We start from the raw sequence: 24,975 nt of genomic DNA, 5'->3' as shown, positions 1-24,975 counted from the left end.
TGGGGGCTCCCTCCACATACTTTGGGGAAAGAATGCAACTCATCAAAAAAGGCTGAGAAAGCAACCATGATTATCTTAAATACTGGCTTAGGACCACCGAAAGGCCGCAACAAATTGGACTTTCCCCCAAGACCGACTTATAGGATGGGGAAGCATGCTAGCATTATTTGTTATTTTATGATCAATCGCGAGGCCTAGCATCAGGGCATTGACATGAGGGTTAAAGAAAGAGTAGAAAGCGACCACAGCCCACTCCTGCTGGTGCTTGATGTTGCTGAATCAAGCAACCACAGCCCACTCCTGCCGGTGCTTGATGTTGCTGAATCAAGCAACCACAGCCCACTCCTGCCGGTGCTTGATGTTGCTGAATCAAGCAACCACAGCCCACTCCTGCCGGTGCTTGATGTTGCAGAATCAAGCAACCACAGCCCACTCCTGCCGGTGCTTGATGTTGCTGAATCAAGCAACCACAGCCCACTCCTGCCGGTGCTTGATGTTGCTGAATCAAGCAACCACAGCCCACTCCTGCCAGTGCTTTGATGTTGCAGAATCAAGCAACCACAGCCCGCTCCTGCTGGTGCTTGATGTTGCTGAATCAAGCAACCACAGCCCACTCCTGCCGGTGCTTGATGTTGCTTAATCAAGCCGCCACAGCCCGCTCCTGCTGGTGCTTGATGTTGCTGAATCAAGCCGCCACAGCCCACTCCTGCCGGTGCTTGATGTTGCTGAATCCAGCAACCACAGCCCGCTCCTGCTGGTGCTTGATGTTGCTGAATCAAGCAACCACAGCCCGCTCCTGCTGGTGCTTGATGTTGCTGAATCAAGCAACCACAGCCCACTCCTGCTGGTGCTTGATGTTGCTGAATCAAGCTACCACAGCCCGCTCCTGCTGGTGCTTGATGTTGCTGAATCAAGCAACCACAGCCCGCTCCTGCTGGTGCTTGATGTTGCTGAATCCAGCAACCACAGCCCGCTCCTGCTGGTGCTTGATGTTGCTGAATCAAGCTACCACAGCCCGCTCCTGCTGGTGCTTGATGTTGCTGAATCAAGCAACCACAGCCCGCTCCTGCTGGTGCTTGATGTTGCTGAATCCAGCAACCACAGCCCGCTCCTGCTGGTGCTTGATGTTGCTGAATCCAGCAACCACAGCCCGCTCCTGCTGGTGCTTGATGTTGCTGAATCAAGCAACCACAGCCCACTCTTGCCGGTGCTCGATGTTGCTGAATCAAGCAACCACAGCCCACTCCTGCTGGTGATTGATGTTGCTGAATCTCGTTTTGCAAACTGGCAGCAGGTAGAGCAGGTGCATGCATCCACGCTGCATTGAACTGAGAGGGAAACCTCAGTGGACCCATTGATTTGGCTCCATTCGACACTTCTGCCAGCTTGGAGGGGAGCGCACTTTTGACAACATTGAGTAAGCAGGACAAGGCCGGCGGTCCTGGGACAGTCGAATCCTTTGAGCCACCTCTCACAGTCACCAAGCGAGTCATATTGGAGCCTGAAGGCAGTCGGGGTAGGATGGTGCAAGGCAGCTATTACCACTGGGACGACAGTGAATGTGCAGAAAAAAGAACGTGCTTCCGCCTTAAGAAACAGAAGGAATACTCCAGGGAGCGAAGAAACATGTATGAAAGCTGAGGATTTTACATTCTTCTAATCCAACATATACAGAAGACCCAGTGCTTCAAAGCTTGGACAGCCTGCAGCACGCCATCTTCACCAAAGATGTTAGAAAGACTGGGGGATTGTAGGATGCGGCTGCTCAGGCCTCTAAGAGCTTGAAACCCGACAGCAGTCCTTCACGATGGCTGGAGCATCTCTTCTCATTATATGAAGGGCCGAAGGAGGACGCTTTGCCAATGGGAAAAGTGAATTTACAGGCCCTTGGACACAAGCAAATTGAAAGTGTGGTTCCTCGGTGAAATAATTTTACCAACAAGGCTGCATTTAGTGTCAGAAACAGCCCAGGCTATTCGACATCATAAACTCTGAAATGCCCCAGGCCCTGATCAGGTTCCCACAGATGTGTTCAAAAGGAGCCAGGATCTGTGGTTGGGTCTCAGGACAGGACAGCTGCGTTCAATGCTATTTTATTGGAAGGTGTGGCTCCTGATTCATGTAAAACATCCATAATAGTCTTTATTCTTAAAAAAGGGCCTAGAGATAACCCCTTAAATTTCCGCCCAATTTCATTTTTGGACAGCGCTGGCAAACGTTTTGATAAATTGCTGTTGACTCACCTGGACACATGGATGGAGACCAAGGGTATACTGTCTTACCTGCACGATTGACCAAGAATTGCACTTGTATTTGATCTGCTTGAAGTATGTTACTGTAAGGTAAACACCGCTCTTCCTGGTTTTTACTGACCTAAAGACCACTTTTGACAGCGTGGACTGGACCGCACTCTGGTGGACGTTGGAAGACGGCGCTGTCCTCAAGTACTTATTGAGCCTGTTCATAAGCATCCATCCTGGAAACACAGCGGCCTTAAATATGGCCCTAAAGATGAGTGCACAAATGCACTTGGAATACACTCAGGGGTCAGGCAGGGTCAGGCAGCGGTGCCTGCTGGCCCCAGCCCTTTCTAACATTTATATCAACGATATAGGGAAGCCGCGTATGGATCTTCCACAGGATGTACCCAAATTTGGAAACGATCAAATACCGAAGCTTATGTTTGCTAATGATGCGGTTATTTTAGCACGCACCCAACCGTCTATGCACCCCCTGTTGGAAGGCTTTGCATTTTTTTGCAAATTCAGAAAACTAACAATAAATGTTCCGATTTTTTTTTAATGATAATAAACTTAAAGGCCAAATAAAAATTAAAGTCAACGTTCTTGGTCTATGACAATCAAGTAGAACAGGTGAGAACCATTGACCTTCTGGGCATACAGACTGATGACACGTTACTCTGGGGAAGTCAAGTTATTAAGTCTAAAATGGTCCTAACAATCCGGGGCAATAAGAAGATTTGTGAGACGGTGCAATAATCGTCTGATTAAACCAGCCTTAACAGGGTATACAACGAAAGCAATAGCTGCAAGCACCTATGGGGGCGAAATCTGGAGCCATACTAACGCAAAGACCATACAAGTAGTGGAACATGCTTTTTTCAGTGGCCTCCTGCCCCTAGGCCCAGGGACTCCACTGATACCAGTTGGAGCTGAACTGGGAACAAGATCTGTTGAAGACTAAGGTGCCAATTACGATCCGGTAAAAAAATTCCCCGTACGACTCGTATCCGGTCTTTTTACCGTACGAATCGTACAAGTGCCGTACAAACTGCCAATTACGATTCGCATGGGAAAAAGACCATATGAATCGCATTGGGAATCATTCCCCACACGTCCTCGGGTCGGAAAAAGTGTCCGACACGTCCTCGAACGAATCACCGTACAAATGTGAAAAGTGAAGTCCGACCGCGGAATCACGATCCATCCCGTGCGTCAGAAGTTACAACCGTATGGAAAAAACACCGTCCGCACCGAACACCCATAGCAACCATGGAGACATGTGCCCGCATACGCGCCGACCCCCCCCAGCCCCCGTACGTACGTGCCGACCCCCCCCAGCCCCCGTACGTACGCGCCGACCCCCCCAGCCCCCGTACGTACGTGTCGAACCCCCCCGTGTATGTACACCCCTGTACGTGTCGTACCCCCGTGTATGTACACCCCTGTACGTGTCGTACCCCCACCCGTGTATGTGCACCCGTGTACATTAGTCGTACCCCCACCCGTGTATGTACACCCGTGTACGTGTCGTACCCCTCCGTGTAAGTACACCCCTGTACGTGTCGTACCCCCCGTGTATGTACACCCCTGTACGTGTCGTACCCCCGTGTATGTACACCCCTGTACGTGTCGTAGTCCCCGTGTATGTACACCCCTGTTGTACGTGTCGTACCCCCACCCGTGTATGTACACCCGTGTACGTGTCGTACCCCCGTGTATGTACACCCCTGTACGTGTCGTACCCCCGTGTATGTACACCCCTGTACGTGTCGTACCCCCGTGTATGTACACCCCTGTACGTGTCGTACCCCCACCCATGTATGTACACCCGTGTACGTGTCGCACCCCCGTGTATGTACACCCCTGTACATGTCGTACCCCCGTGCATGTACACCCCTGTACGTGTCGTACCCCCACCCGTGTATGTGCACCCGTGTACGTGTCGTACCCCCCGTGTATGTACACCCCTGTACGTGTCGTACCCCCCGTGCATGTACACCCCTGTACGTGTCGTACCCCCACCCGTGTATGTGCACCCGTGTACGTGTCATACCCCCGTGTATGTACACCCCTGTATGTGTCGTACCCCCACCCGTGTATGTGCACCCTTGTACGTGTCGTACCCCCGTGTATGTACACCCCTGTACGTGTCGTACCCCTCCGTGTATGTACACCCCTGTACGTGTCTACCCCCCCATGTATGTACACCCGTGTACATTAGAGTCATACCCCCACCCGTGTATGTACACCCGTGTACGTCAGAGTCGTACCCCCACCACAACCTCCTAAGTACGGAGCGCACCCCAGGCCCCAACATCACAACCGCATGTACGAGTCGTACCAAGCCACACACAAGGACAGCACTGTACAACAAAATGGCCCATGTACACCCCGTACACACGCTAAAAACGCACGTACACAACCAGGACAAACCAAAACAACACAAGAATACACCATTCGAATGGCACAAAGCCACTAAACATGTCAAACAACCACTAAAACAACACATTCACTGACCTGCAACTGCCAAAAACAAATAGAGGCCCAAAACACCACCACTCCTTATAACACACCCACCCAAACTTCAAACACAGCCACACCCACCAATGGACCAATAAAAAGGGCCCACACACACAAACCATGAGCCTTTGCAACAGACTCACTGCTGCCAGACCCCACAGACAACCTACAGCACCAAACTAGAAGCTTTACCACACCTTACACTTGCACACCTTCACGCAACCACCTTCACAAACACCCCCTCATCACATTCACACACACCTGCACAACCACACCCACACACCCACAACCATCCACACACCCCCCCATCCACACCCACACCCCTCACCATGCCCACTAACAAGAATCCAAAGTTCAGTAACCGAGAGTTGGAGGTCCTTGTCGATGAAATCCTCAGAGTCGAGCCACACCTCTTTGGAACATTGGTCAGACAGACCAGCATTTCAGCAAAAACAGCCATGTGGCAGACCATCGTCGATGCTGTGAATGCTGTTGCGGACACCAGAAGGAACAAGCAGGAATGCCAAGCCAGGTGGTGCGATCTGCGGAGGAGGGTCCGAGCCAAGATGACGGATGAACACAACCAGGCCAACGTCACTGGAGGAGGGCCGTCCCGCAGACCCGTACACTACCATCCCTGGGAGGAGAGGGTGATGGCCATACTGCCGGTAGAGGCAGTCGAAGGATTAGGAGGACTCCGAGACCCGGGTGAGTACACAAACAACGCACCTCACATGGGGGGAACGTCATCCACAACCAAACTCACAAACAGGCACGCCACCACCCCAAGCTATCGCATGACTCAACCACACTCCATGAACACGCACATGCCACTGGCGCCACCATGCCCCATGCACCCAGCTGGACAATGTCAAGTCACAGGCCACAGAAGACACCAACACATGACACGGTAACCCGGATGGCGGGAGGGTGGGCCCAAAAAATCACATAGTGCAACTCAGAAGCAGACAACAATGCCCTCTGCCCATATGGCCTAGGTCACAGCCAGACAAACAGTGTGTCCCCACACAGGAAAGACTCGCCAGCCAATGGCGGACGCCTTGCATTAACACATGGAGGTGAAGGCACTGTTTTGCACATGACAGCAACTAATGAACAGCCAACACTGTGAAAGAGTGGCAGCACACACCACCACAGCAGCAGCGCAGACACACACACTACACCCAATGGGTGCCTGGAGATCAGAAACAAACTCACATCAACAAGCCAAGGGCCATTCAAAGATCTGCTAACAGTGTGTGCCCAGGAAGCTGGGCTGAGGTGACAGAGGGTGACACACAGAGGGAGGGAGAGGGGGACAGAGAGGGAGGGAGAGGGGGACAGAGAGGGAAGGAGACACAGGAAGACAGACAGAGGGAGGAGGCTGACACACAGAGGGAGGGAGAGGGGGACAGAGAGGGAGGGAGAGGGGGACAGGGAGGGAGACACAGGAAGACGGACAGAGGGAGGAGGCTGACACACAGAGGGAGGGAGAGGGGGACAGAGAGGGAGGGAGAGGGGGACAGAGAGGGAGGGAGACACAGGAAGACGGACAGAGGGAGGAGGCTGACACACAGAGGGAGAGAGAGGGGGACAGAGAGGGAGGGAGACACAGGAAGACGGACAGAGGGAGGAGGCTGACACACAGAGGGAGGGAGAGGGGGACAGAGAGGGAGGGAGAGGGGGACAGAGAGGGAGGGAGACACAGGAAGACGGACAGAGGGAGGAGGCTGACACACAGAGGGAGGGAGAGGGGGACAGAGAGGGAGGGAGAGGGGAACAGAGAGGGAGGGAGACACAGGAAGACGGACAGAGGGAGGAGGCTGACACACAGAGGGAGGGAGAGGGGGACAGAGAGGGAGGGAGATGGGGACAGAGAGGGAGGGAGACACAGGAAGACGGACAGAGGGAGGAGGCTGACACACAGAGGGAGGGAGAGGGGGACAGAGAGGGAGGGAGACACAGGGAGAGCAAATCAGCCATGTGGTGTATGGGAATGTCTGCTCGTCAGCAGGTGGACTGCGTGCATGTAGACAAGGGTGGCCAGTGCCAGAACCCCCCCTCTCCTCCATGGCAAAACACAGGCCATGTCACAACCTGTGCACGAGCACAACGACAGCTACCTGCATCATATAAGTGTGTGGAACAACTTCATGTGCCCACGTACAGTGCAACACGGAAGGCGCCAATGCACGGCTCGCCACACCTGCCCACTCCACTGCTGACTGCAGTCACACTTGACGCAGAAAGTAAGACTGTGCCACACATAGTTAAAGGCGCCAAAGCTGTGCCCAAGGGACACACCCATACACAAGTGCACTGTGAGTGGAATGCAAGACAGATCCAAATTCCTAGAGGAAATGTTCCAACTTTGAAACTGATGAAACATGGATGTTGCATGGACCAAAATTAACATTTTCTCTCTCACACACAGGTCAACCTCGTGGTTCACCCCCCAACACTGGGGGGGAAGACTCACAGGACCCGGCAGCGACGACTCTCACCACTCTGTGGACGACCCCGACCAACCTGGCCCCTCTGGTGTCCAACGACCTGCAGCACCTGCGTCAGGTACAAAGGGGCCAACCACCACCCCCACTCCTGCCACATCCCAGGAGACACCCAGGATCCCTGCCCCACCACCACAAAGCAGCCAGGCTGGCCAGGAGGGACACGGTGTCCCGGGCACCCAGGAGGAGGCAGGCGACAACGCCAATGCCACCCCTCTGGGGTCCCGGAGACCCGATGTGCCCACAAGGGCAGGCCAGGTGCAAGTGGGCAGGGGTGGTGGGAGTGAAGGACGGCGGAGGCGCCAGCCTGACCAGTTGGCTGGGGATCCGGTATATTCTCATGTCCGAAACATCCTGGACACATACCGGCAGGACACCACGGGCATGGCCCAGGTTGTGTCTGTCCTCGAGGGGATTAAGACCCAGCAGGCCCAGCAACATGCGGAGCTACATGCCTGTCTACTGCAACACCAACGGAGGATGGAGGACGGACAGGCTGAGCTCGTGACGGTGTACACGGGAATTCACACTACACTCCGTCGGATGGCCGACAACATGGGCAACCCTCCCTGTGCCAGAAGGCGTAGAACATCACCACCCACAGGGAGGGATCAGGAGGAGGAGGAGGAAACATCCGATGGAGCATCCCAAACATCGTCACGGCCTGCTTCTGAGGGTCCCCGCAGGAGGGCGGGTCGTCCATGGAAAAGACCGTGTGGGTCGGCGCTACAGCACCATCTCCCAGGACACCTGGCCTGGCACCTGGCCCACTGGAGCAACAGCAGCACAGCATCAAGAGACATTCTCTGCCACATGGCCTTGCTGGTCACTGTCTGACCAATGTTGACAAAGACTGTGGCATGGACTCTGAGGATTTCAAATGGCAAGGACACCAACTCCCCTACTGAACTTTGGATTCCAAACACCCGGAAAGCCCCTCATGTCATACCCCCCCCCCCCACTAAAATAAAAAGTCACACCATGAAGAGAAGATGCCTGCTGGTTGCATTATTACCTTACATGTGTCTTGTAAAGTCTAAACATGCCTGAGTTCTCTTTTGACTTCAACCATCCACACCCTGGGGCCTGAGTCTGGCACAGGACACACGGGTCACAGTGTATTAGGCAAGACAGACATGGAGCACCATACACACCCGTGATGGGCCCAACCAGCTGAGGGGGTGGCCGCACAACCGTGCCGACAGACATATTGAGTACAGCAACAGTCATGCGCAGAGGTCAGGGATCATGTCCAGTGTCCTGGGGGGCACCCAGGTATGTGTAGACAGGTGGCAGAACCATGTCCTGCAAGCTTGAGTCCGGTGGATGCAGATAATGGGGGCCTGGCCAACGTTGGATGCATGGGGATGGCACATGTCACAATACCCACACAGTCATGGACATCATGCACAATACACAGTCTCATCCCACACACACAGCTTGCATCTTGCTACTCGACACATAGACACATAGCCACTATCAGGGAAAACCATGCCAGACATGCTGGATGCACCGTGGCAACACACCAGCATTGACTGAGAAGAGGCACCTTGGAGGCATAGGGACACCTTTATTAGTCATGTATTCGGGATTGCAGAGGCAACTTGAAGTACACATGAACAGTTCATGTGGAGTAACATGTGGGTCCAACACTGGCACCCCTCTTCTGCAGCACAAATGCGTGATAGCCATGGAACTGGCACACAAGTGTCGGCTAACAGCTAAACACCCCCAGCTGCTCACGGAGAGCCTGCCATACACCATTGATCTGCTGATGTGGAAGTCCCACAGCATGTCAAGCCAATGCAAACCGTATGTGTCCGAGGGCAGTGTTACACACATTGATGCCATCATCACAATCCACTATCCCATCACTGATGATTGTCAACAAGTCTGACCATCTATTCAGGTGTACCCAGCTGCATGTCATGTGTACCATGGTGATGAAACATGTCTGCAGAGGAACCAAACATCGACAGGGGCAGTGTGCATACATCGTGAACAACTGCCACACCCAATACACCCCTGATGCATCCCTTACCCTAAGGAGACTTCCAAACGTGTCCGTGCCTGTAACGCTGAGTCAGCACACGATGACGTGTCCATGAGGAATAGCAGTGCCACAACAATGCAAGCAGCAGACGGCATGCGCAAGTACCTGGGGAAGAGAGACACACAAGAAGTCAGCCACAAAAAGTACAGCCACTTCCATGTGCATTTACTCGACACATGTATGGATGACAACATGCTAGGTCACAATTATGACTGGGGAAATACAACCATCACTGGCACCATCACTCCAGTGACACACCCACACACACCTCTGACTCACGTGCCATACATGCAGGTGGAGACACACATCACAACACATGCCACATGGGGACCAATGCATGCACACTCAGACACTGGTACTCACCACTAAGCAAAGAAGTCGCGTATGAGCCGAGTCCGGATGTCCTCTTGCGGCTCCACATCCTCCACATCCTCCACATCACTAGCCCCATTGCCAAGCCCTTCGTCCTCCACGGGTGGATGGTCCTCGTCATCTTGATCCAGGATGAGTGGCACAGCTTTCTCAACTGCCATGTTGTGCAGCATGCAGCAGACCATGAAGATTTTGCAGACCTTCGCCGGGGCATATGGGAGTGCGCCGCCGGTCTTGTGTAGGCACCTGAATCGGCTCTTCAGGAGGCCAAACGTCCTCTCTATCACTCGCCTTGTCCGGCCATGGGCGGTGTTGTAGCGGAGCTGGGCCGGCGTGATGGGGTTGCGGAGAGGTGTGATCAGCCATGGCATGTTGGGATAGCCAGCGTCCCCTACATGGAAAGCACATGGACATCGTTAGAACAGGAGAAGCGGTCGTGCTGGAAGTCTACGCAAAATACAGGACAGACAGACTGTTAGAAAGGGTAGACGGACCGGGAGGGTCGGCCGGGGTCAGGAGGAGAGGTCTCCGGGGAGAGCCGTCTCCAGCGATCGTACAGACAAGTAACTTCCCCCCCCCACAGACAGATACCACACACGGATAAGGTTCAGTGTTCTTTATAAGCACTTCTTAAGGTACGGTTGAACGGTACAAGGAGGTCTGGACTCAGGGGTCCCCTCGATTCAAGTCTCTCAAAGCAGGGTAAGGGGTAGCGGGACAGTCTGTTTACCAGTCAGGTAGTTCGGATGAGATGATGACTAGCTCACAATCCTCGAGCTTGGTGGTTTAGTTGGTACGGGCCGCGGCAGCGCCAGCAGGTCCCGGTCGAGATGGTCGGTACACGGTCCGCGGCAGCGCCAGCAGGTCCCGGAAAGATGGTCGATGTACGGTCCGCGGCAGCGCCAGCAGGTCCCGGTGAGGATGGTCGTTACAACGGGCCGCGGCAGCGCCAGCAGGTCCCGACGAGGATGGATGTTGCAGAAGGCCGCGGCAGCGCCAGCAGGCAGGACGATGGTTCACAAGAGCGGGCTACGGCAGCGCCAGTAGTCCGTCAAGGCTGAGTTCTCTCGGTGTCTCTCGACTCCAGGATACAACTGCCTTCCTGCTCCGGAGTTGCCCCAGTTATAGGGCAGGCGCCCTTTGATGTCCGGACCCTCGCACTTGGAGGTCGGAGGGCCCGGGATGAAGGTGTCCAGACACCCAGCAGGGGGTGGAGCCAGTGCCTGGGGGAGCTGGAGGCGATCGGCACCTGGCGGGGGAAGAGCTCTTGACACTTCGTTCTCCCATTGACCTGCCAAGTGGTCCGCTCACCTCCTGGGTGGATGGTGGTGCCGGGATGTCGGGGCCGGCCAGGCCCGGGGTTAGGGTCGGGGCGAGGCCACGCGGCCTCGTGGTGCAGGGCCCAAGATGGCGGCTTGAACCGGCCGGGGGAGCCGGTGGGGCTGGGCCCCGTGATGAGTAGAGGTCCGAGGGCAGAAGATCCGTCGGGAGACGGGGTACAGGTGCTTTTCGTGGGTTATGCCTGGTGGGCCGGAGCTCGGGCCCTGTCGTGCGGGGAGGGAGCAAGCCCTTCGTGTGGCCTGTCCAACATGCGTCCCCCCCAGCTGAAGGCGGGGAGAGTCACCCATCTCCTTGGGGACTCTCTTCGTCGAGGCGGAAAAAGCGGGACAGGCCATCCGCGTTGGCGTGGTCTTGGCCTGGTCGGTGCTCCACAGTGAAGTCCATTCCCTGCAGGGAAATGGACCAGCGCAAGAGTTTTGGGTTCTCCCCCCGCATCTGCATCAGCCACTGCAGGGGTCGATGGTCGGTTTGTACCCGGAAGTGGGTACCGAAGAGATAGGGCCGGAGCTTTTTGAGGGCCCACACCACTGCGAAGGCCTCCCTCTCGATGGTGCTCCAGCGCTGTTCTCGGGCCAGGAGACGTCGACTGATGAAGGCCACTGGCTGGTCATGACCTTCGGGGTTTAACTGAGAAAGGACGGCTCCGATGCCGTGGTCGGAGGCGTCGGTCTGTACCACGAATTCCCGACTGTAATCGGGGGCCTGGAGCACAGGGGCGGTGCACAGGGCGGCCTTCAGCTTCTCGAAGGCCGCTTGACAATCGGGGGTCCAGTTAATCCGCTTCGGTTGGTTCTTGGACGTGAGACCCGTGAGGGGCCCCACGATGCTGCCGTAGTCCTTCACGAACCGCCGGTAGTAGCCGGTGAGCCCCAAGAAGGCTCGGACCTCGGTCTGGGTGACGGGGGGCTGCCAGGACTGGATGGCAGCAATCTTAAGTTGTAGCGGGGCCACCAGCCCGCTTCCCACTTGGTGCCCAAGGTAGGTCACAGACCCTTGGCCAATTTGGCACTTGCCGGCCTTAATTGTGAGGCCGGCCCGCTGGAGGGCCTGTAGGACCTCTTGGAGGTGACGGAGGTGGTCGGGCCAGTGGCGGCTGTATACAGCGATATCGTCCAGGTAGGCAGCGCTGAACTCTTCGAGCCCCGCCAAGACCTGGTTCACGAGGCGTTGAAACGTGGCGGGGGCATTCTTCATGCCGAAGGGCATGACCTTGAATTGGTAGTGGCCATCGGGGGTAGAGAAGGCTGACCGTTCCTGAGCCCTGGGTGTGAGGCCGATCTGCCAGTAGCCCGCTGTTAGGTCGAAGATACTAAGGTAGCGGGCGGCCCCCAGCCGGTCGATCAGCTCGTCTGCTCGGGGGATCGGGTGAGCGTCGGTCCGGGTGACAGCGTTCAAGCCCCGGTAGTCGACGCAGAATCTCAGTTCAGGTGCGGTGCCGGGGGCAGCGGCTTTGGGAACCAATACAACCGGACTGGCCCAGGGACTGTCCGAGGGCTCGATGACCCCGCTTGTGAGCATCTTGGCCACTTCCTCCTGTATGCAGGCCCGTACCCGATCTGGTACGCGGTAGGCCCGGTGTCGGACAGGGGGACTGTCCCCGGTGTCCACGTCGTGCAAACACCAAGGGGTGACCCCGGGGGTGAGGGAGAACAGGGTAGCGAACTGCAGCAGGAGGTTCCGGCAGCCCTGGCGTTGCTCCGAAGTGAGGGCGTCAGAGAGCCGGACCCCGTCCACGGAGCCGTCATTCTCCTGAGTCTTCAGAAGATCCGGGAGGGGTTCGGAGTCTTCCTCTGCCCCACTGTCCGTAGCCATCAGGAGGCTGAGTTCTGAGCGCACAAAGTGTGGTTTGAGTCGGTTGGTGTGGAGGACCCGAAGGGGGTTCCGGGAGGTCCCCAGGTCGATGAGGTAAGTGACGGGGCTTTTGCGCTCGACCACTTTGAAGGGCCCCGTCCACTTATCTTGCAAGGCACATGGTTCGGTGGGGGACATCACCCATACTTGTTGTCCAGGCTCGAACTCAACGGAGGAGGCATTGTGATCATACCACCTCTTCATGTCCTCCTGGCTGGCCTCGAGGTTCGCCTTGGCCATCTCTCTGAAGCGCCGGGTCTGATTGCGTAGGGCCAGGATGTATTTGAAGACGTCTGGAGGGGTCTTTAGGGGGGCCATCTCCCAACCTTCTTTTACTAGGCTGAGGGGCCCTCGTACAGGGTGCCCGTACAGGAGTTCGAAAGGGCTAAAACCGAGGGACTTCTGGGGAACTTCTCGGTAGGCGAAGAGGAGGCACGGGAGTAGTACATCCCACTGGCGACGGAGGGGCTCTTCCAATCCCCCAATCATCCCCTTGAGAGTGTGGTTAAAACGCTCCACTAGTCCGTTCCCTTGGGGGTGATAGGGGGTCGTGAATCTGTAGGTGACCCCGCATTGTTGCCAGAGGGACTTCATGTATTTGGATATAAAGTTCGTGCCTCGGTCGCTGACGACTTCTCGGGGGAAGCCTACCCGGGAGAAGATCCCCATTAGGGCCCGGCCAACCACCGGAGCTGTCACGGTCCGTAGGGGCACCGCCTCGGGGTAGCGGGTGGCATGGTCCACCAGTGCTAAGATGAACCTGTGTCCTTGTGCCGTGCGGGGGTCCAGAGGCCCCACAATGTCTATCCCCACCCTCTCGAACGGGGTGGTGACCACAGGGAAGGGTTGCAGAGGGGCTTTCAGCTTCCGACCACTCTTCCCGCTGGCTTGGCATGTGGGGCAAGATCGGCAGTGGTTCAGGACGTCGTTCCTCATTTTCGGCCAGAAAAAGTGGGTCACTAGGCGGCTGTACGTTTTGTCCTGGCCCAGGTGTCCAGCCAGGGGGACATCGTGGGCCAGGTTGAGCAGAAAGTCTCTGAAGCGGAGAGGTACCACCAGTACTCGACCGGCCCCCAGCTCGGCGATTCTTTGCTCGCTGTATAGCAGGTCGTTATCCCAGTAGACCCAGTGAGTTCCGGTGGAGTCCCCTGCGTTCTGGGCGCTGGCTTGTTGGCGGAGTCCCTCGAGGGAGGGACAGGTCTTTTGTTCCTGGCGGAACTGTTCTTGGGTGGGCCCCCCTTCTTGACGCCACTGAGCCAGGTCAGGAAGGTCCTGGGGTTGCGCGTCCCCTTCGGTCGTCGGGTCTGGGAGGCTGGCCTCGTCGTTGTCTTCTACTGGGGCGACCGGGGGCGGAGGTGCTGGCCATTCCGGTTCTTCTGATCGGGGGACGGCACGGGCGGCCATGGACCGGGTGGTTATGCAGGCCCAGTCCGGGAGGCCCAGCATCCCCAGGTGCTCTCTTCTCTCAACGGTGGCCCACGGGGAACTCTCGAGGTCATTCCCCAGGAGGCAGTCCACGGGGGCATCGTCCCGGACCGTCACCTTCAACAGGCCGGAGACCCCTCCCCATTCGAATGGGACGCAGGCCATTTGACACATACTCTCAGAGTTGTCTGCCGAGCGGACGGGGCAGAGAATGTTCGGCAGGATCTGCTCGGGCTTCACCAGGTGACAGCGGACGGCCGTCACACTGGCGCCTGTGTCACGCAAGGCCTCGGCTCGCTGTCCATTAATGGTCACCCACTGACCGTATTTCCTGGTGTTAGCGGGTAGGGGAGCCCGCGGGACCATGTCTCTTCCCCCTAAGCACGCCAGGACCATGGCGGCCGGTTCCCACTCTTGCTGGGCCGGCTCATACTCTTCTGGTTCCTCCGATAATCGCTCTTCCCCCAGGGCGGCGGCAGCTACCTGGCGGGGCTTGGGTGTTTGGCTCTGCGGGCAGCTCGGGTCATTGGCGTAGTGGCCGACTCGCTGGCATCGGTGGCACGTGACGTTGGCTCGGAACCCAGGACGCCACGGGGGGTTGCCCCGGCCGGCCGGAGGCGGGGTGCTGGCCACGGGTGTTGCTGGCAAGGCGTCTCTCCCTCGCCCCTGGCCCCCTCCTCCTCCCCGAGGACGGTGCTGGCCTTGGTTGCTTCTGTTCTGTTCGTGTGGCCCCCTCCGGCCCACTCGGGTGCTTTCCCATCGGTCAGCTTCGGCGGCGAGCTGCCGGGGGTCAGTCAGCTTACTGTCGAGGAGGTGCTGCCTGAGCTCGACGAAACAGTTGTTCGACAGGTGCTCCCATACCATAAGGTTAAAGAGTTGTTCGTAGGTGGTGACATGGCTCCCCTTGATCCAACCCTCGAAGGCACGGCTGAAATAGTTCACGTATTCTACCCAAGTTGTACCTGGGATCCGGGTGCAATCTCTGAACCTCTGGCGGTACATCTCGGGTGTGAGGCCGTAGCGGGTGAGGAGGGCAGCCTTCATGTGGTCGTAGGACGACATTTGGTGATCTGGGAGCTGCAGTAGGGCATCGCAACCCTCGTTGATAAACCTCCCCCAAAGTCCGGCTCCCCAATCACTCCGGTCGATCCGGTGGGAGGTCATGGCGATCTCGTAGGCTTTAAACCACTGTTGTATGTCGTCTTCTCGGACATACTCGCGGACAACATCCTTGGGGATGTGGACTTTTTTCTCGATTGGCCCCGGGGTGTGTGGTCGCTCAGGCACCCCCAGTTCTTTATTCTGTTTCCGAAGTTCTATTTCCGCTAGTTGGCGCTCGTGCTCGAGCGTTATTTTTTTCTCCTCCAGCTCTCTCTGTCTCTGCTTCTCTTCTCGTTCTTCTCGGAGCCGCATATGCTCGAGGTTGAGTTTCTGTTCAGCTAACTTGAGTTCCCCATCCATCTTGAGTCGTGCCATTTCCAACTCGTGCAATCTGGTTCTTTCTCTTTCTCGGATCTCCTCCTGCGAGAGGCCCGTTCCCCGCTCCTCGGGAGCCGTGGCGTTCCCCTCTGGTGTGATGCTGCTTTGGTCGGAGGGTCCGGCGACCCCAGTTTCTGTCCACGACTCTAGGGCGTGCTTTAGATCATCCTTGGTACTCAGGCCGGTGGTAGCAATGCCAAGTTCTATGCAGAATTGTCTCAGTTCGCGGTGGTTGTATTCTTCTAACTTATCCATTTGGAATTTCTCGGTGGAGCTGCTATCTTTGGCTGACATCGTGTTTTTGTCGTGGGGTGAGCTACTCTCTGTACGTTTACGCGTTGATTCGGATCGCACCGCTGGCCACCAATGTTAGAAAGGGTAGACGGACCGGGAGGGTCGGCCGGGGTCAGGAGGAGAGGTCTCCGGGGAGAGCCGTCTCCAGCGATCGTACAGACAAGTAACTTCCCCCCCCCACAGACAGATACCACACACGGATAAGGTTCAGTGTTCTTTATAAGCACTTCTTAAGGTACGGTTGAACGGTACAAGGAGGTCTGGACTCAGGGGTCCCCTCGATTCAAGTCTCTCAAAGCAGGGTAAGGGGTAGCGGGACAGTCTGTTTACCAGTCAGGTAGTTCGGATGAGATGATGACTAGCTCACAATCCTCGAGCTTGGTGGTTTAGTTGGTACGGGCCGCGGCAGCGCCAGCAGGTCCCGGTCGAGATGGTCGGTACACGGTCCGCGGCAGCGCCAGCAGGTCCCGGAAAGATGGTCGATGTACGGTCCGCGGCAGCGCCGGCAGGTCCCGGTGAGGATGGTCGTTACAACGGGCCGCGGCAGCGCCAGCAGGTCCCGACGAGGATGGATGTTGCAGAAGGCCGCGGCAGCGCCAGCAGGCAGGACGATGGTTCACAAGAGCGGGCTACGGCAGCGCCAGTAGTCCGTCAAGGCTGAGTTCTCTCGGTGTCTCTCGACTCCAGGATACAACTGCCTTCCTGCTCCGGAGTTGCCCCAGTTATAGGGCAGGCGCCCTTTGATGTCCGGACCCTCGCACTTGGAGGTCGGAGGGCCCGGGATGAAGGTCTCCAGACACCCAGCAGGGGGTGGAGCCAGTGCCTGGGGGAGCTGGAGGCGATCGGCACCTGGCGGGGGAAGAGCTCTTGACACTTCGTTCTCCCATTGACCTGCCAAGTGGTCCGCTCACCTCCTGGGTGGATGGTGGTGCCGGGATGTCGGGGCCGGCCAGGCCCGGGGTTAGGGTCGGGGCGAGGCCACGCGGCCTCGTGGTGCAGGGCCCAAGATGGCGGCTTGAACTGGCCGGGGGAGCCGGTGGGGCTGGGCCCCGTGATGAGTAGAGGTCCGAGGGCAGAAGATCCGTCGGGAGACGGGGTACAGGTGCTTTTCGTGGGTTATGCCTGGTGGGCCGGAGCTCGGGCCCTGTCGTGCGGGGAGGGAGCAAGCCCTTCGTGTGGCCTGTCCAACACAGACTGTACCCACCAACAACACATGCTCGTTCGTTGCGCAGCTGCGTCATCATTTCAGGCACCCTGCTACGCCTCATGATGTAGGCATCGTGTGCTGATCCTGGAAAACGAGCACAGACATGTGAAATCACCATGTTGGACAGACACACCACAAGGGCATTGATGGAGTGGTAGTGCTTGCGATTCCGGTACGCTACCTCCTGTGCCTGTGGTGGTACCAAAGCAACATGTGTCCCATCTATGGACCCAATGACATGGGGCATCCCTCCCAGGGCATAGAATCCACGCTTGACCCCAGTCAACATTTCAGGGGTAGGAAAATGGATGAAGTCATCCAGGTGAATCAACATGGCCTCTAAGAAATCATGCAGCACACGGCAGAACATGTTCTGGGACATGCCACCAACATGAGCTATGGTATTTTGAAAGGTACCCGTGGCTAGAAAATGTAGGGCTGCCATTACCTTCAGCTTGGGTGTCAGTGCCGTAGGATACCTGTGCAGCGGTTGCAGGTGTGGTGCCAGTCTCGCCGTCAAATCCAGAATCAACCATTGGGGGAAGCGGTAGCACCGGATACAGTCATTCTCCCGCATGGCAGCCAAGTCCGGAATTGGTCGGGGAAGAGGCGGCGCTCTGCAGTAATTTGGAAGTGACAAGGAAGAGTGAGTGCACCACAACAACAATTAATTTGTACTGAGCACATGTTAATCTTTCTATTCACATATGCTACATACGGAGTCAGGTATGTGCCACATGCCCTGGACACGTATGGCTGGCAGGTGACACTCCTACCAAGACCCAGCTACACACCGAGATTGAGAACCTCCACATGCCATGGCATGGGATTAGCTGTGTCCCAGTGCAAGTGAACAGCCAGACGCAAGACAGGAGTGACATACACCCACACATCAGCAGAAGTAGGATGTCGATTGCAGAGACTGGTAGCGGAACACTAGAGCCACAGGTCACATGACATTACACTAGGACAGCCCACACACCTTGCCATGAAGGTGCACATGTCATTACTCACCACACATTCATAGAGAGGATGCAGACATGTCCTTGTTACGCTACTCCGTGTCCCATGCATACATACGCACCTCACATCCGATACCACATGTGGCATGGTGTGCGGAACAGTGTGCAATGTCAATCTACACACAGACACATGTTGGTTGCTGCAACAGCTGCAGCTTTTGAGGGTGCTCCAATATCAACCTAATGGGAACCCCCCACACATACATGACATAGTCACATCGTGCACCGTGGGTAGTGACAAGTCAGGTGTGGTAACCCCTGTACCGGGCATCAGGGGACACTTCCGTGTGTTGGTGTCCGTGCCATGCCAGTGTCGCTCATCCCAAGTGTGCAGTACGACATGCACACATGTCAAAGGAGTCAAGGGCATGCCTGGCACACATTGCACCGTCACACATTACATCTGTACACATCTCATCATACATCTGGTGCCTTCTCGACTCAGGAGTAATGTGCCACATCACAGCCTGTCACACCTGTGCCCCACACATGTAGTACTGCCCAGACAATGCCTTGATGTCCATCCATGGACAAGTATGTCAGCCCTATTCCTTCCTGTGTGCTGCCTGTCACCACTGTGATGTGTGAAAACCACCGTACTGCTGCTAAGATGGCCTGTGTACGTTCCCATATCACTATGGGAGTGCTGCCGTATGTGTACCCATAGTGATGGTGAGCGTACAGGCATGTGTACGGTCAGTAAGTACGCATACGCAAGAACACCCATAGTGGTACGGCCCATACACGCGTGTGTACGTTCACTATCACCATGGGTGTCCTCGCGTATGCGTACTCGTAGTGGTACGGCCCGTACACACGCCTGTAGGTTCACTATCACTACGAGTACGCATACGCGAGAACACCCATAGTGGTACGGACCGTACACATGCCTGTACGTTCACTATCACTACGAGTACGCATACGCGAGGACACCCATAGTGATAGTGGACGTACAGGCGTGTGTACGGTCCGTACCACTATGGGTGTTCTCGCGTATGCGTACTCGTAGTGATAGTGAACGTACAGGCGTGTGTACGGGCCGTACCAGTACGAGTACTCATACGCGAGGACACCCATAGTGATAGTGAACGTACGCACGCGTGTACGGGCCATTGCTATGCATTTGGGGTGCCCTAGGGGCCCGGAACGCACCGTACCTGTGGGTGAAGCTCAATTTTACATAGGGGACACATGAGGGACAAGAATTAAGGCCTACATGCATGCTGGTTGTCATGGAGACCAAGTTTTAAGTTTGAATTTGTTCTGGAAGGTGCACAGCAGAAGTCAGTTGGAATGAATCTACTTTGTTGCAATGTGTTTGTGGGGTTGACATCATGCTGAAGAAAAAAACACAATAAGAACCCACTGACTGTGCTAGGTTTGAAGGGATTGGAGGAATCATAGGATGCTAAGGTGAGTGACCAATCACTCTGTACTCCTGTGCATGAAACAGGCCAGCAAGGCAGATATAAGGCAGCCAGGTCCCATGAGGGAGCACTTGCCTGCACATATTTCGATTCTACCACACTGCTGCTGCTCCTGATTCCCTGGAACCATGTCAAGGTCTGTGGAGAGGTCACAGCCATTCACCCTGGAGGAGAACCTGGCATTGCTGGATGTGATCCTCCCACAGTACCCCCTGCTGTATGGGCGACCAGGGTATCAGGTGAGTGCAGAGCTACTAGCACAGACTGTGTCCCTTTTTTTGTGACTGTGACTTCTGCCATTGTGTCCAGGTGTGACACACATGCTATGTACTGTAGGGGGGGTCCCAGGGGGGGGGAATGCCTGATGTCTCCCAGCAGTGCTCAGACAGGAGGGGTGTGTGCAGAGGCCTCCCATCAGTGCCCAGAGACAGGAGGGGTGTGTGCAGAGTCCTCCCAGCAGTGCCCAGAGACAGGAGGGGTTTGTGCCTATCACTCCCAGCAGTGCCCAGAGTCAGGAGGGGTGTGTGCCTATCACTCCCAGCAGTGCCCAGAGACAGGAGGGGTGGGTGCAGAGTCCTCCCAGCAGTGCCCAGACACAGGAGGGGTGTGTGCCTATCACTACCAGCAGTGCCCAGAGACAGGAGGGCTGGGTGCCTATCACTCCCAGCAGTGCCCAGAGTCAGGAGGGGTGTGTGCAGAGTCCTCCCAGCAGTGCCCAGAGTCAGGAGGGGTGGGTGTGATGCACAGTGTGAGCCTTTATAATTGATTGTGTCTTTGCCCTCATTCCACCTGTGTACCTTCACTGGCACGTACTGCTTTTGCCCTTCCCCAGAGGAGTATGTCTCTATGGCAAAGGTGCAATGCGTTGGCTGCATGACATGCTTTGTTGTAACCAGCTAATTTGTTCTCATATGTGTCTCTGTGACATGTTGCAGGTGTATTGATGTAGTGTCACTTGTTCATCCTCACAGGTAGGCGCCTCTGCCAAGGAGCAGATCTGGCTGACCGCTGTCAGTGCCGTGAGGAGTGCGGATGGTCGGAAGCGGCGCCTGTCCCAGGTGAGGAAACGCTGGCAGGATATCCGGTGCTGGACGCGGAGGATCGCACGGGTCCTGCTGGGGGACTCACCTGAGAGCCATAAGAACCGCGGGCGCCGCCGTCTCTCCCACATCCACAAGCGTGTGCTGGCGGTGGTATTTCCAGACTTGGACAGGTGCTTACAGGAGATGCAGCAGCAGGAAGGGGGTAGGTACATGTGTGTTTGTTGTGTTTCACCAGCATTTGTAAGTGCCCTGTTCCATGGATGCACTGCCAGGGTTTAATGGTGCTGTGCAGATCCTGTTACCCACAGTATTGCAGTGCTCTCCTGCCTCCCTTCCCCTCCTTGCAATGTGTTCCCTGGTCTGTGTGAAGTCACTCCGTCACAAGGTTATGTAGCCTGGCACCTTCTCCACGTGTACAATGCCTGCAGCATCATGTGTGGGGGTGGTGTGTAACAGGTTTTGGGACCTTGCCTGTGCCCTGTCCAGTTCTGGTCTTGTGGGTTCCATGTCAGTTGGCACTAATGCTGAGTCCAGACATGGGAGTTAGTCTCTCAAGTGTGAGGCCTTACAGCACGCATGTCCTATGTGGTGGCCTGTGACATGATGTGCATGAGTGTGCGGTACGCATAGTGCGGGGATGGTAGCGTGTGTTGCAGTCATTCCCATTCAGGAGCATGGAGTTGTGTGGCCACTACTGTCCCCAGGGGCAGATTTTCCTAGGTATCATGTGTGTAATCCGAATATGTCGACAATCTCTGTGTCTACAGCATAGGTTGTGCTCTGTGCCATTGTCCCCTGGCCAAATGTATATTGACGTGAAATGTAGTACAAGTGTACACTGTACAGACTGACCTGATTTTCCTTGTTCATACTCACGGTGGACATTGCCTGTGTGTCTTGTTACAATCATCTGATGATGCCCATTTGTACATGATTATTTGGACAGGCGCACCTTGGGTATTTTGTGTGCAACCTTGATTTGTTGCATCCCATGTGTATTTCACCCAGACTAAGGGATGTAAGTGCTTCCTGTGTCTCCAAAGAATAGTCTCATGTAGGGGGTGGGTGGTGCGGGCATGGCCTTCATGTCACAACCTGATATCTCCTTGCTAGGACTGGCCAGTGTGTGATGTTTGTCTGGACATGCACTCAAGGTGCAGTGGGCCAGTCATGGTGGGCATGTTTTCAGTATAACCTATGCTGCATGTGCCTCTTGTTCCTGGATATGGTCCCTGCTCATCCCTATTTCCTGCCACGCTGTGTGGTGCAGATGCAGTGCTGGATTGTCCCCAGGACCTTGCTCCTCAGTCAAAATTCCATTCCATCTCATTTGCTATTGTGTCATGCTCTCCATAGTTTTTCGGTGGCATGGTGGGTCAAACAACTGTGTCTTGCATGCCCTACATATGTACCTTGTTTTGTAGATGTAACTCTTCTTTTGTTTCAGGCTATGCACTGTGACCTATGTAGATTGGACTCATGTGACATATGTATACAGGTGTATGATTAATTTCTGTCTCTTCACCCTGCCCACAGCATCGTCGGGGGACACGGAGGGAGACATGGGCACAGACGGAGCAGAGGGACCGAGCACCAGTGCCAGCGGTGACATCGGGGCTGGCACATCAAGTGGGACTGAGGCGGAGGAGAGTGAAGCCGGGGACCTGTCGACTGGCACAACAGAGTATGAAGCTGACGGGTCCGAGGATGATCTCTCCGAGTGGGCGGAGGCTGCACCAGCAGCTGACAGCGGCACTACATCTCTCCCCGCCCCCTCCATTGCCATCAGCCGCCTCCCACTTGCTCGTGTCCCTTCCCAACGTGCCCGGTCACCACATGTCTCCTTCCTGCCAGGCACCGCACCCCCTGCCCCTGTCTCCACTGCTGCCGCCAATGCCGAGTCTGTGGACATCCAGCGGCAGTTGCAGGTTGGTCAGGCTGCGATCCTTAATGTCCTCCATGGCCACAGCCAAGTGCTGCACAACATGGAGGCATACTTGGAGGGCATTCATTCATCGCAGGCTGACCAACGCAGCTTGCTGAGGTCGATAGACTCGACACTGACTGCAGCAGTGGGTCTCCTGCAGCGCTACGTCCCACCCCCTACCCCTGCCCCATCCACACTTCCCACTCCCATGCCTGTCCCACGTACACCCAGACGTCAGCATGCACCCACCACAACACACACAGGCACCACACCAGCAGAGAAGGCAAAGCGCACACCTCCTGACACACACACACACAGGGTGAAGTAGGCACACCCACTGGGTCGGGGGGCAAACGTGTGACACGCAGCCAGAGTGGGAGTCCGCATTCCACCCAATCCACTCCCTCCAAATCCCCTCCCCTCAGCTCTCCTGGCCACATCTCCCCCAAAGACTCCTTAATGGCCGCTCTGTCCCTAAGCCCCACAGTGACGCCACCACGCAAGCGGTCAAGGAAGTCCTCGGTCAGGGTGGTTGGTTCCCCCCACCGTCTACACCCTCCCCCAGTGGCGCTGCGACCCATCCCTCTGACCCCCCCCCTCCTTGGGGCCTGTGGTTCCTTCGGGTGCAGGGGATTCCATGGAGGACCTTGCTAAGGTGTGCAGCGAGATCCTGGCCTCCACCTTTGGCCCTGCCCCACCCCCTGTGGTGGAGTCCTCCATCCCTGCACCCACGACGCCTACCCTTCACCCTCCTGTCCCTGCGGTGCCTGTTTCTTCCCCCCCACATGATGCCCTCACCCCTGTGGAAGACGACGGAATGTAACTGTGCAGGCAAGCTAGGGGACACGCATCCCACTGTGTCCCCCATCCAGCTGTGACTTCTGGACTGCCCTATGGGCTTTGTAAATATTGAACTTTCTACGAACATACAATTTTTGATCATGCTGATTAAAGCCATTTTTGTTTCCTTTGAACACTACTGCTTTTCTGATATTGCTGTTGGTGAGGCTGCTACATGATTTTGGGTGGTGATCATGTGTTGGTTGTGTGGGAAATGTAGTAGTGTGCTGGTCATAGGGGGGACCCTGGGATCTGTGTGCCATCACACGGTGTTAGCTGGGTTTCTGTGTTCATGTAAGCAGTTGCTGCATGGTGAAATTGTCCAAAGATGTATTCCTTCCTCTGTGTACCCTGACATCTTCCCTGCAGGGTGTTCCCAATATTTAGCGCAGAGCTGTGTGTACATTAGCTGGGTGTGTGACGGACTCCTTGTACTTTGCACATGCATGCTGAGCGATGTCTCCACCTGCATCCTTCGTGGCATTCTTGGTAGTCATTGTACTTGTGTATGTGGACTATTGACATGACTTCATGTGTACATGTTTTCTTTTCTGCGCTATGCATGCGTATACTCCCAGCCTCGCACACATGTGGTACATGTACTGCAGGGTATTTGTGCACCTGACTGAAATTTGTGGGCATGGTATCTGTGGCTACTCCACCCTTTGCGTTTCATGGGCACTGCTGTGAGTGTTAGGCACCCACCCCTCCTGTCTCTGGGCACTGCTGGGAGGACTCTGCACACACCCCTCCTGTCTCTGGGCACTGCTGGGAGGACTCTGCACACACCCCTCCTGACTCTGGGCACTGCTGGGAGGCCTCTGCACCCACCCCTCCTGTCTCTGGGCACTGCTGGGAGGACTCTGCACACACCCCTCCTGACTCTGGGCACTGCTGGGAGTGATAGGCACACACCCCTCCTGACTCTGGGCACTGCTGGGAGTGATAGGCACACACCCCTCCTGACTCTGGGCACTGCTGGGAGGACTCTGGACACACCCCTCCTGTCTCTGGGCACTGCTGGGAGGCCTCTGCACCCACCCCTCCTGTGTCTGGGCACTGCTGGGAGGACTCTGCACACACCCCTCTTGTCTCTGGGCACTGCTGGGAGGACTCTGCACACACCCCTCCTGACTCTGGGCACTGCTGGGAGGACTCTGCACACACCCCTCCTGACTCTGGGCACTGCTGGGAGGCCTCTGCACCCACCCCTCCTGTCTCTGGGCACTGCTGGGATGACTCTGCACACACCCCTCCTGACTCTGGGCACTGCTGGGAGTGATAGGCACACACCCCTCCTGACTCTGGGCACTGCTGGGAGTGATAGGCACACACCCCTCCTGTCTCTGGGCACTGCTGGGAGGACTCTGCACACACCCCTCCTGACTCTGGGCACTGCTGGGAGGCCTCTGCACCCACCC

At 56.2% G+C, this 24,975-nt stretch overlaps 1 protein-coding gene across 1 annotated transcript; it reads left to right on the top strand.

Moving 5' to 3' along the window:
- The first annotated feature begins 213 nt into the window (after positions 1-213).
- On the top strand, positions 214-23,539 carry LOC146830205 (uncharacterized). The gene is made up of 4 exons (XM_085603701.1): positions 214-527; positions 646-1,294; positions 20,716-20,989; positions 22,324-23,539. The coding sequence occupies exons 1-4, from the start codon at positions 214-216 to the stop codon at positions 23,040-23,042; spliced, it is 1,956 nt and encodes a 651-aa protein (XP_085459827.1). The 3' UTR covers positions 23,043-23,539.
- Positions 23,540-24,975: the final 1,436 nt, after the last annotated feature.

Source organism: Triturus cristatus, chromosome 5_1 (genome assembly GCF_964204655.1).
Source record: "Triturus cristatus chromosome 5_1, aTriCri1.1, whole genome shotgun sequence".
NCBI classification, from domain to species: domain Eukaryota; kingdom Metazoa; phylum Chordata; class Amphibia; order Caudata; family Salamandridae; genus Triturus; species Triturus cristatus.
Note: the sequence above shows the minus strand (reverse complement) of the source record. Positions and strands in the feature narration are given on the sequence as shown.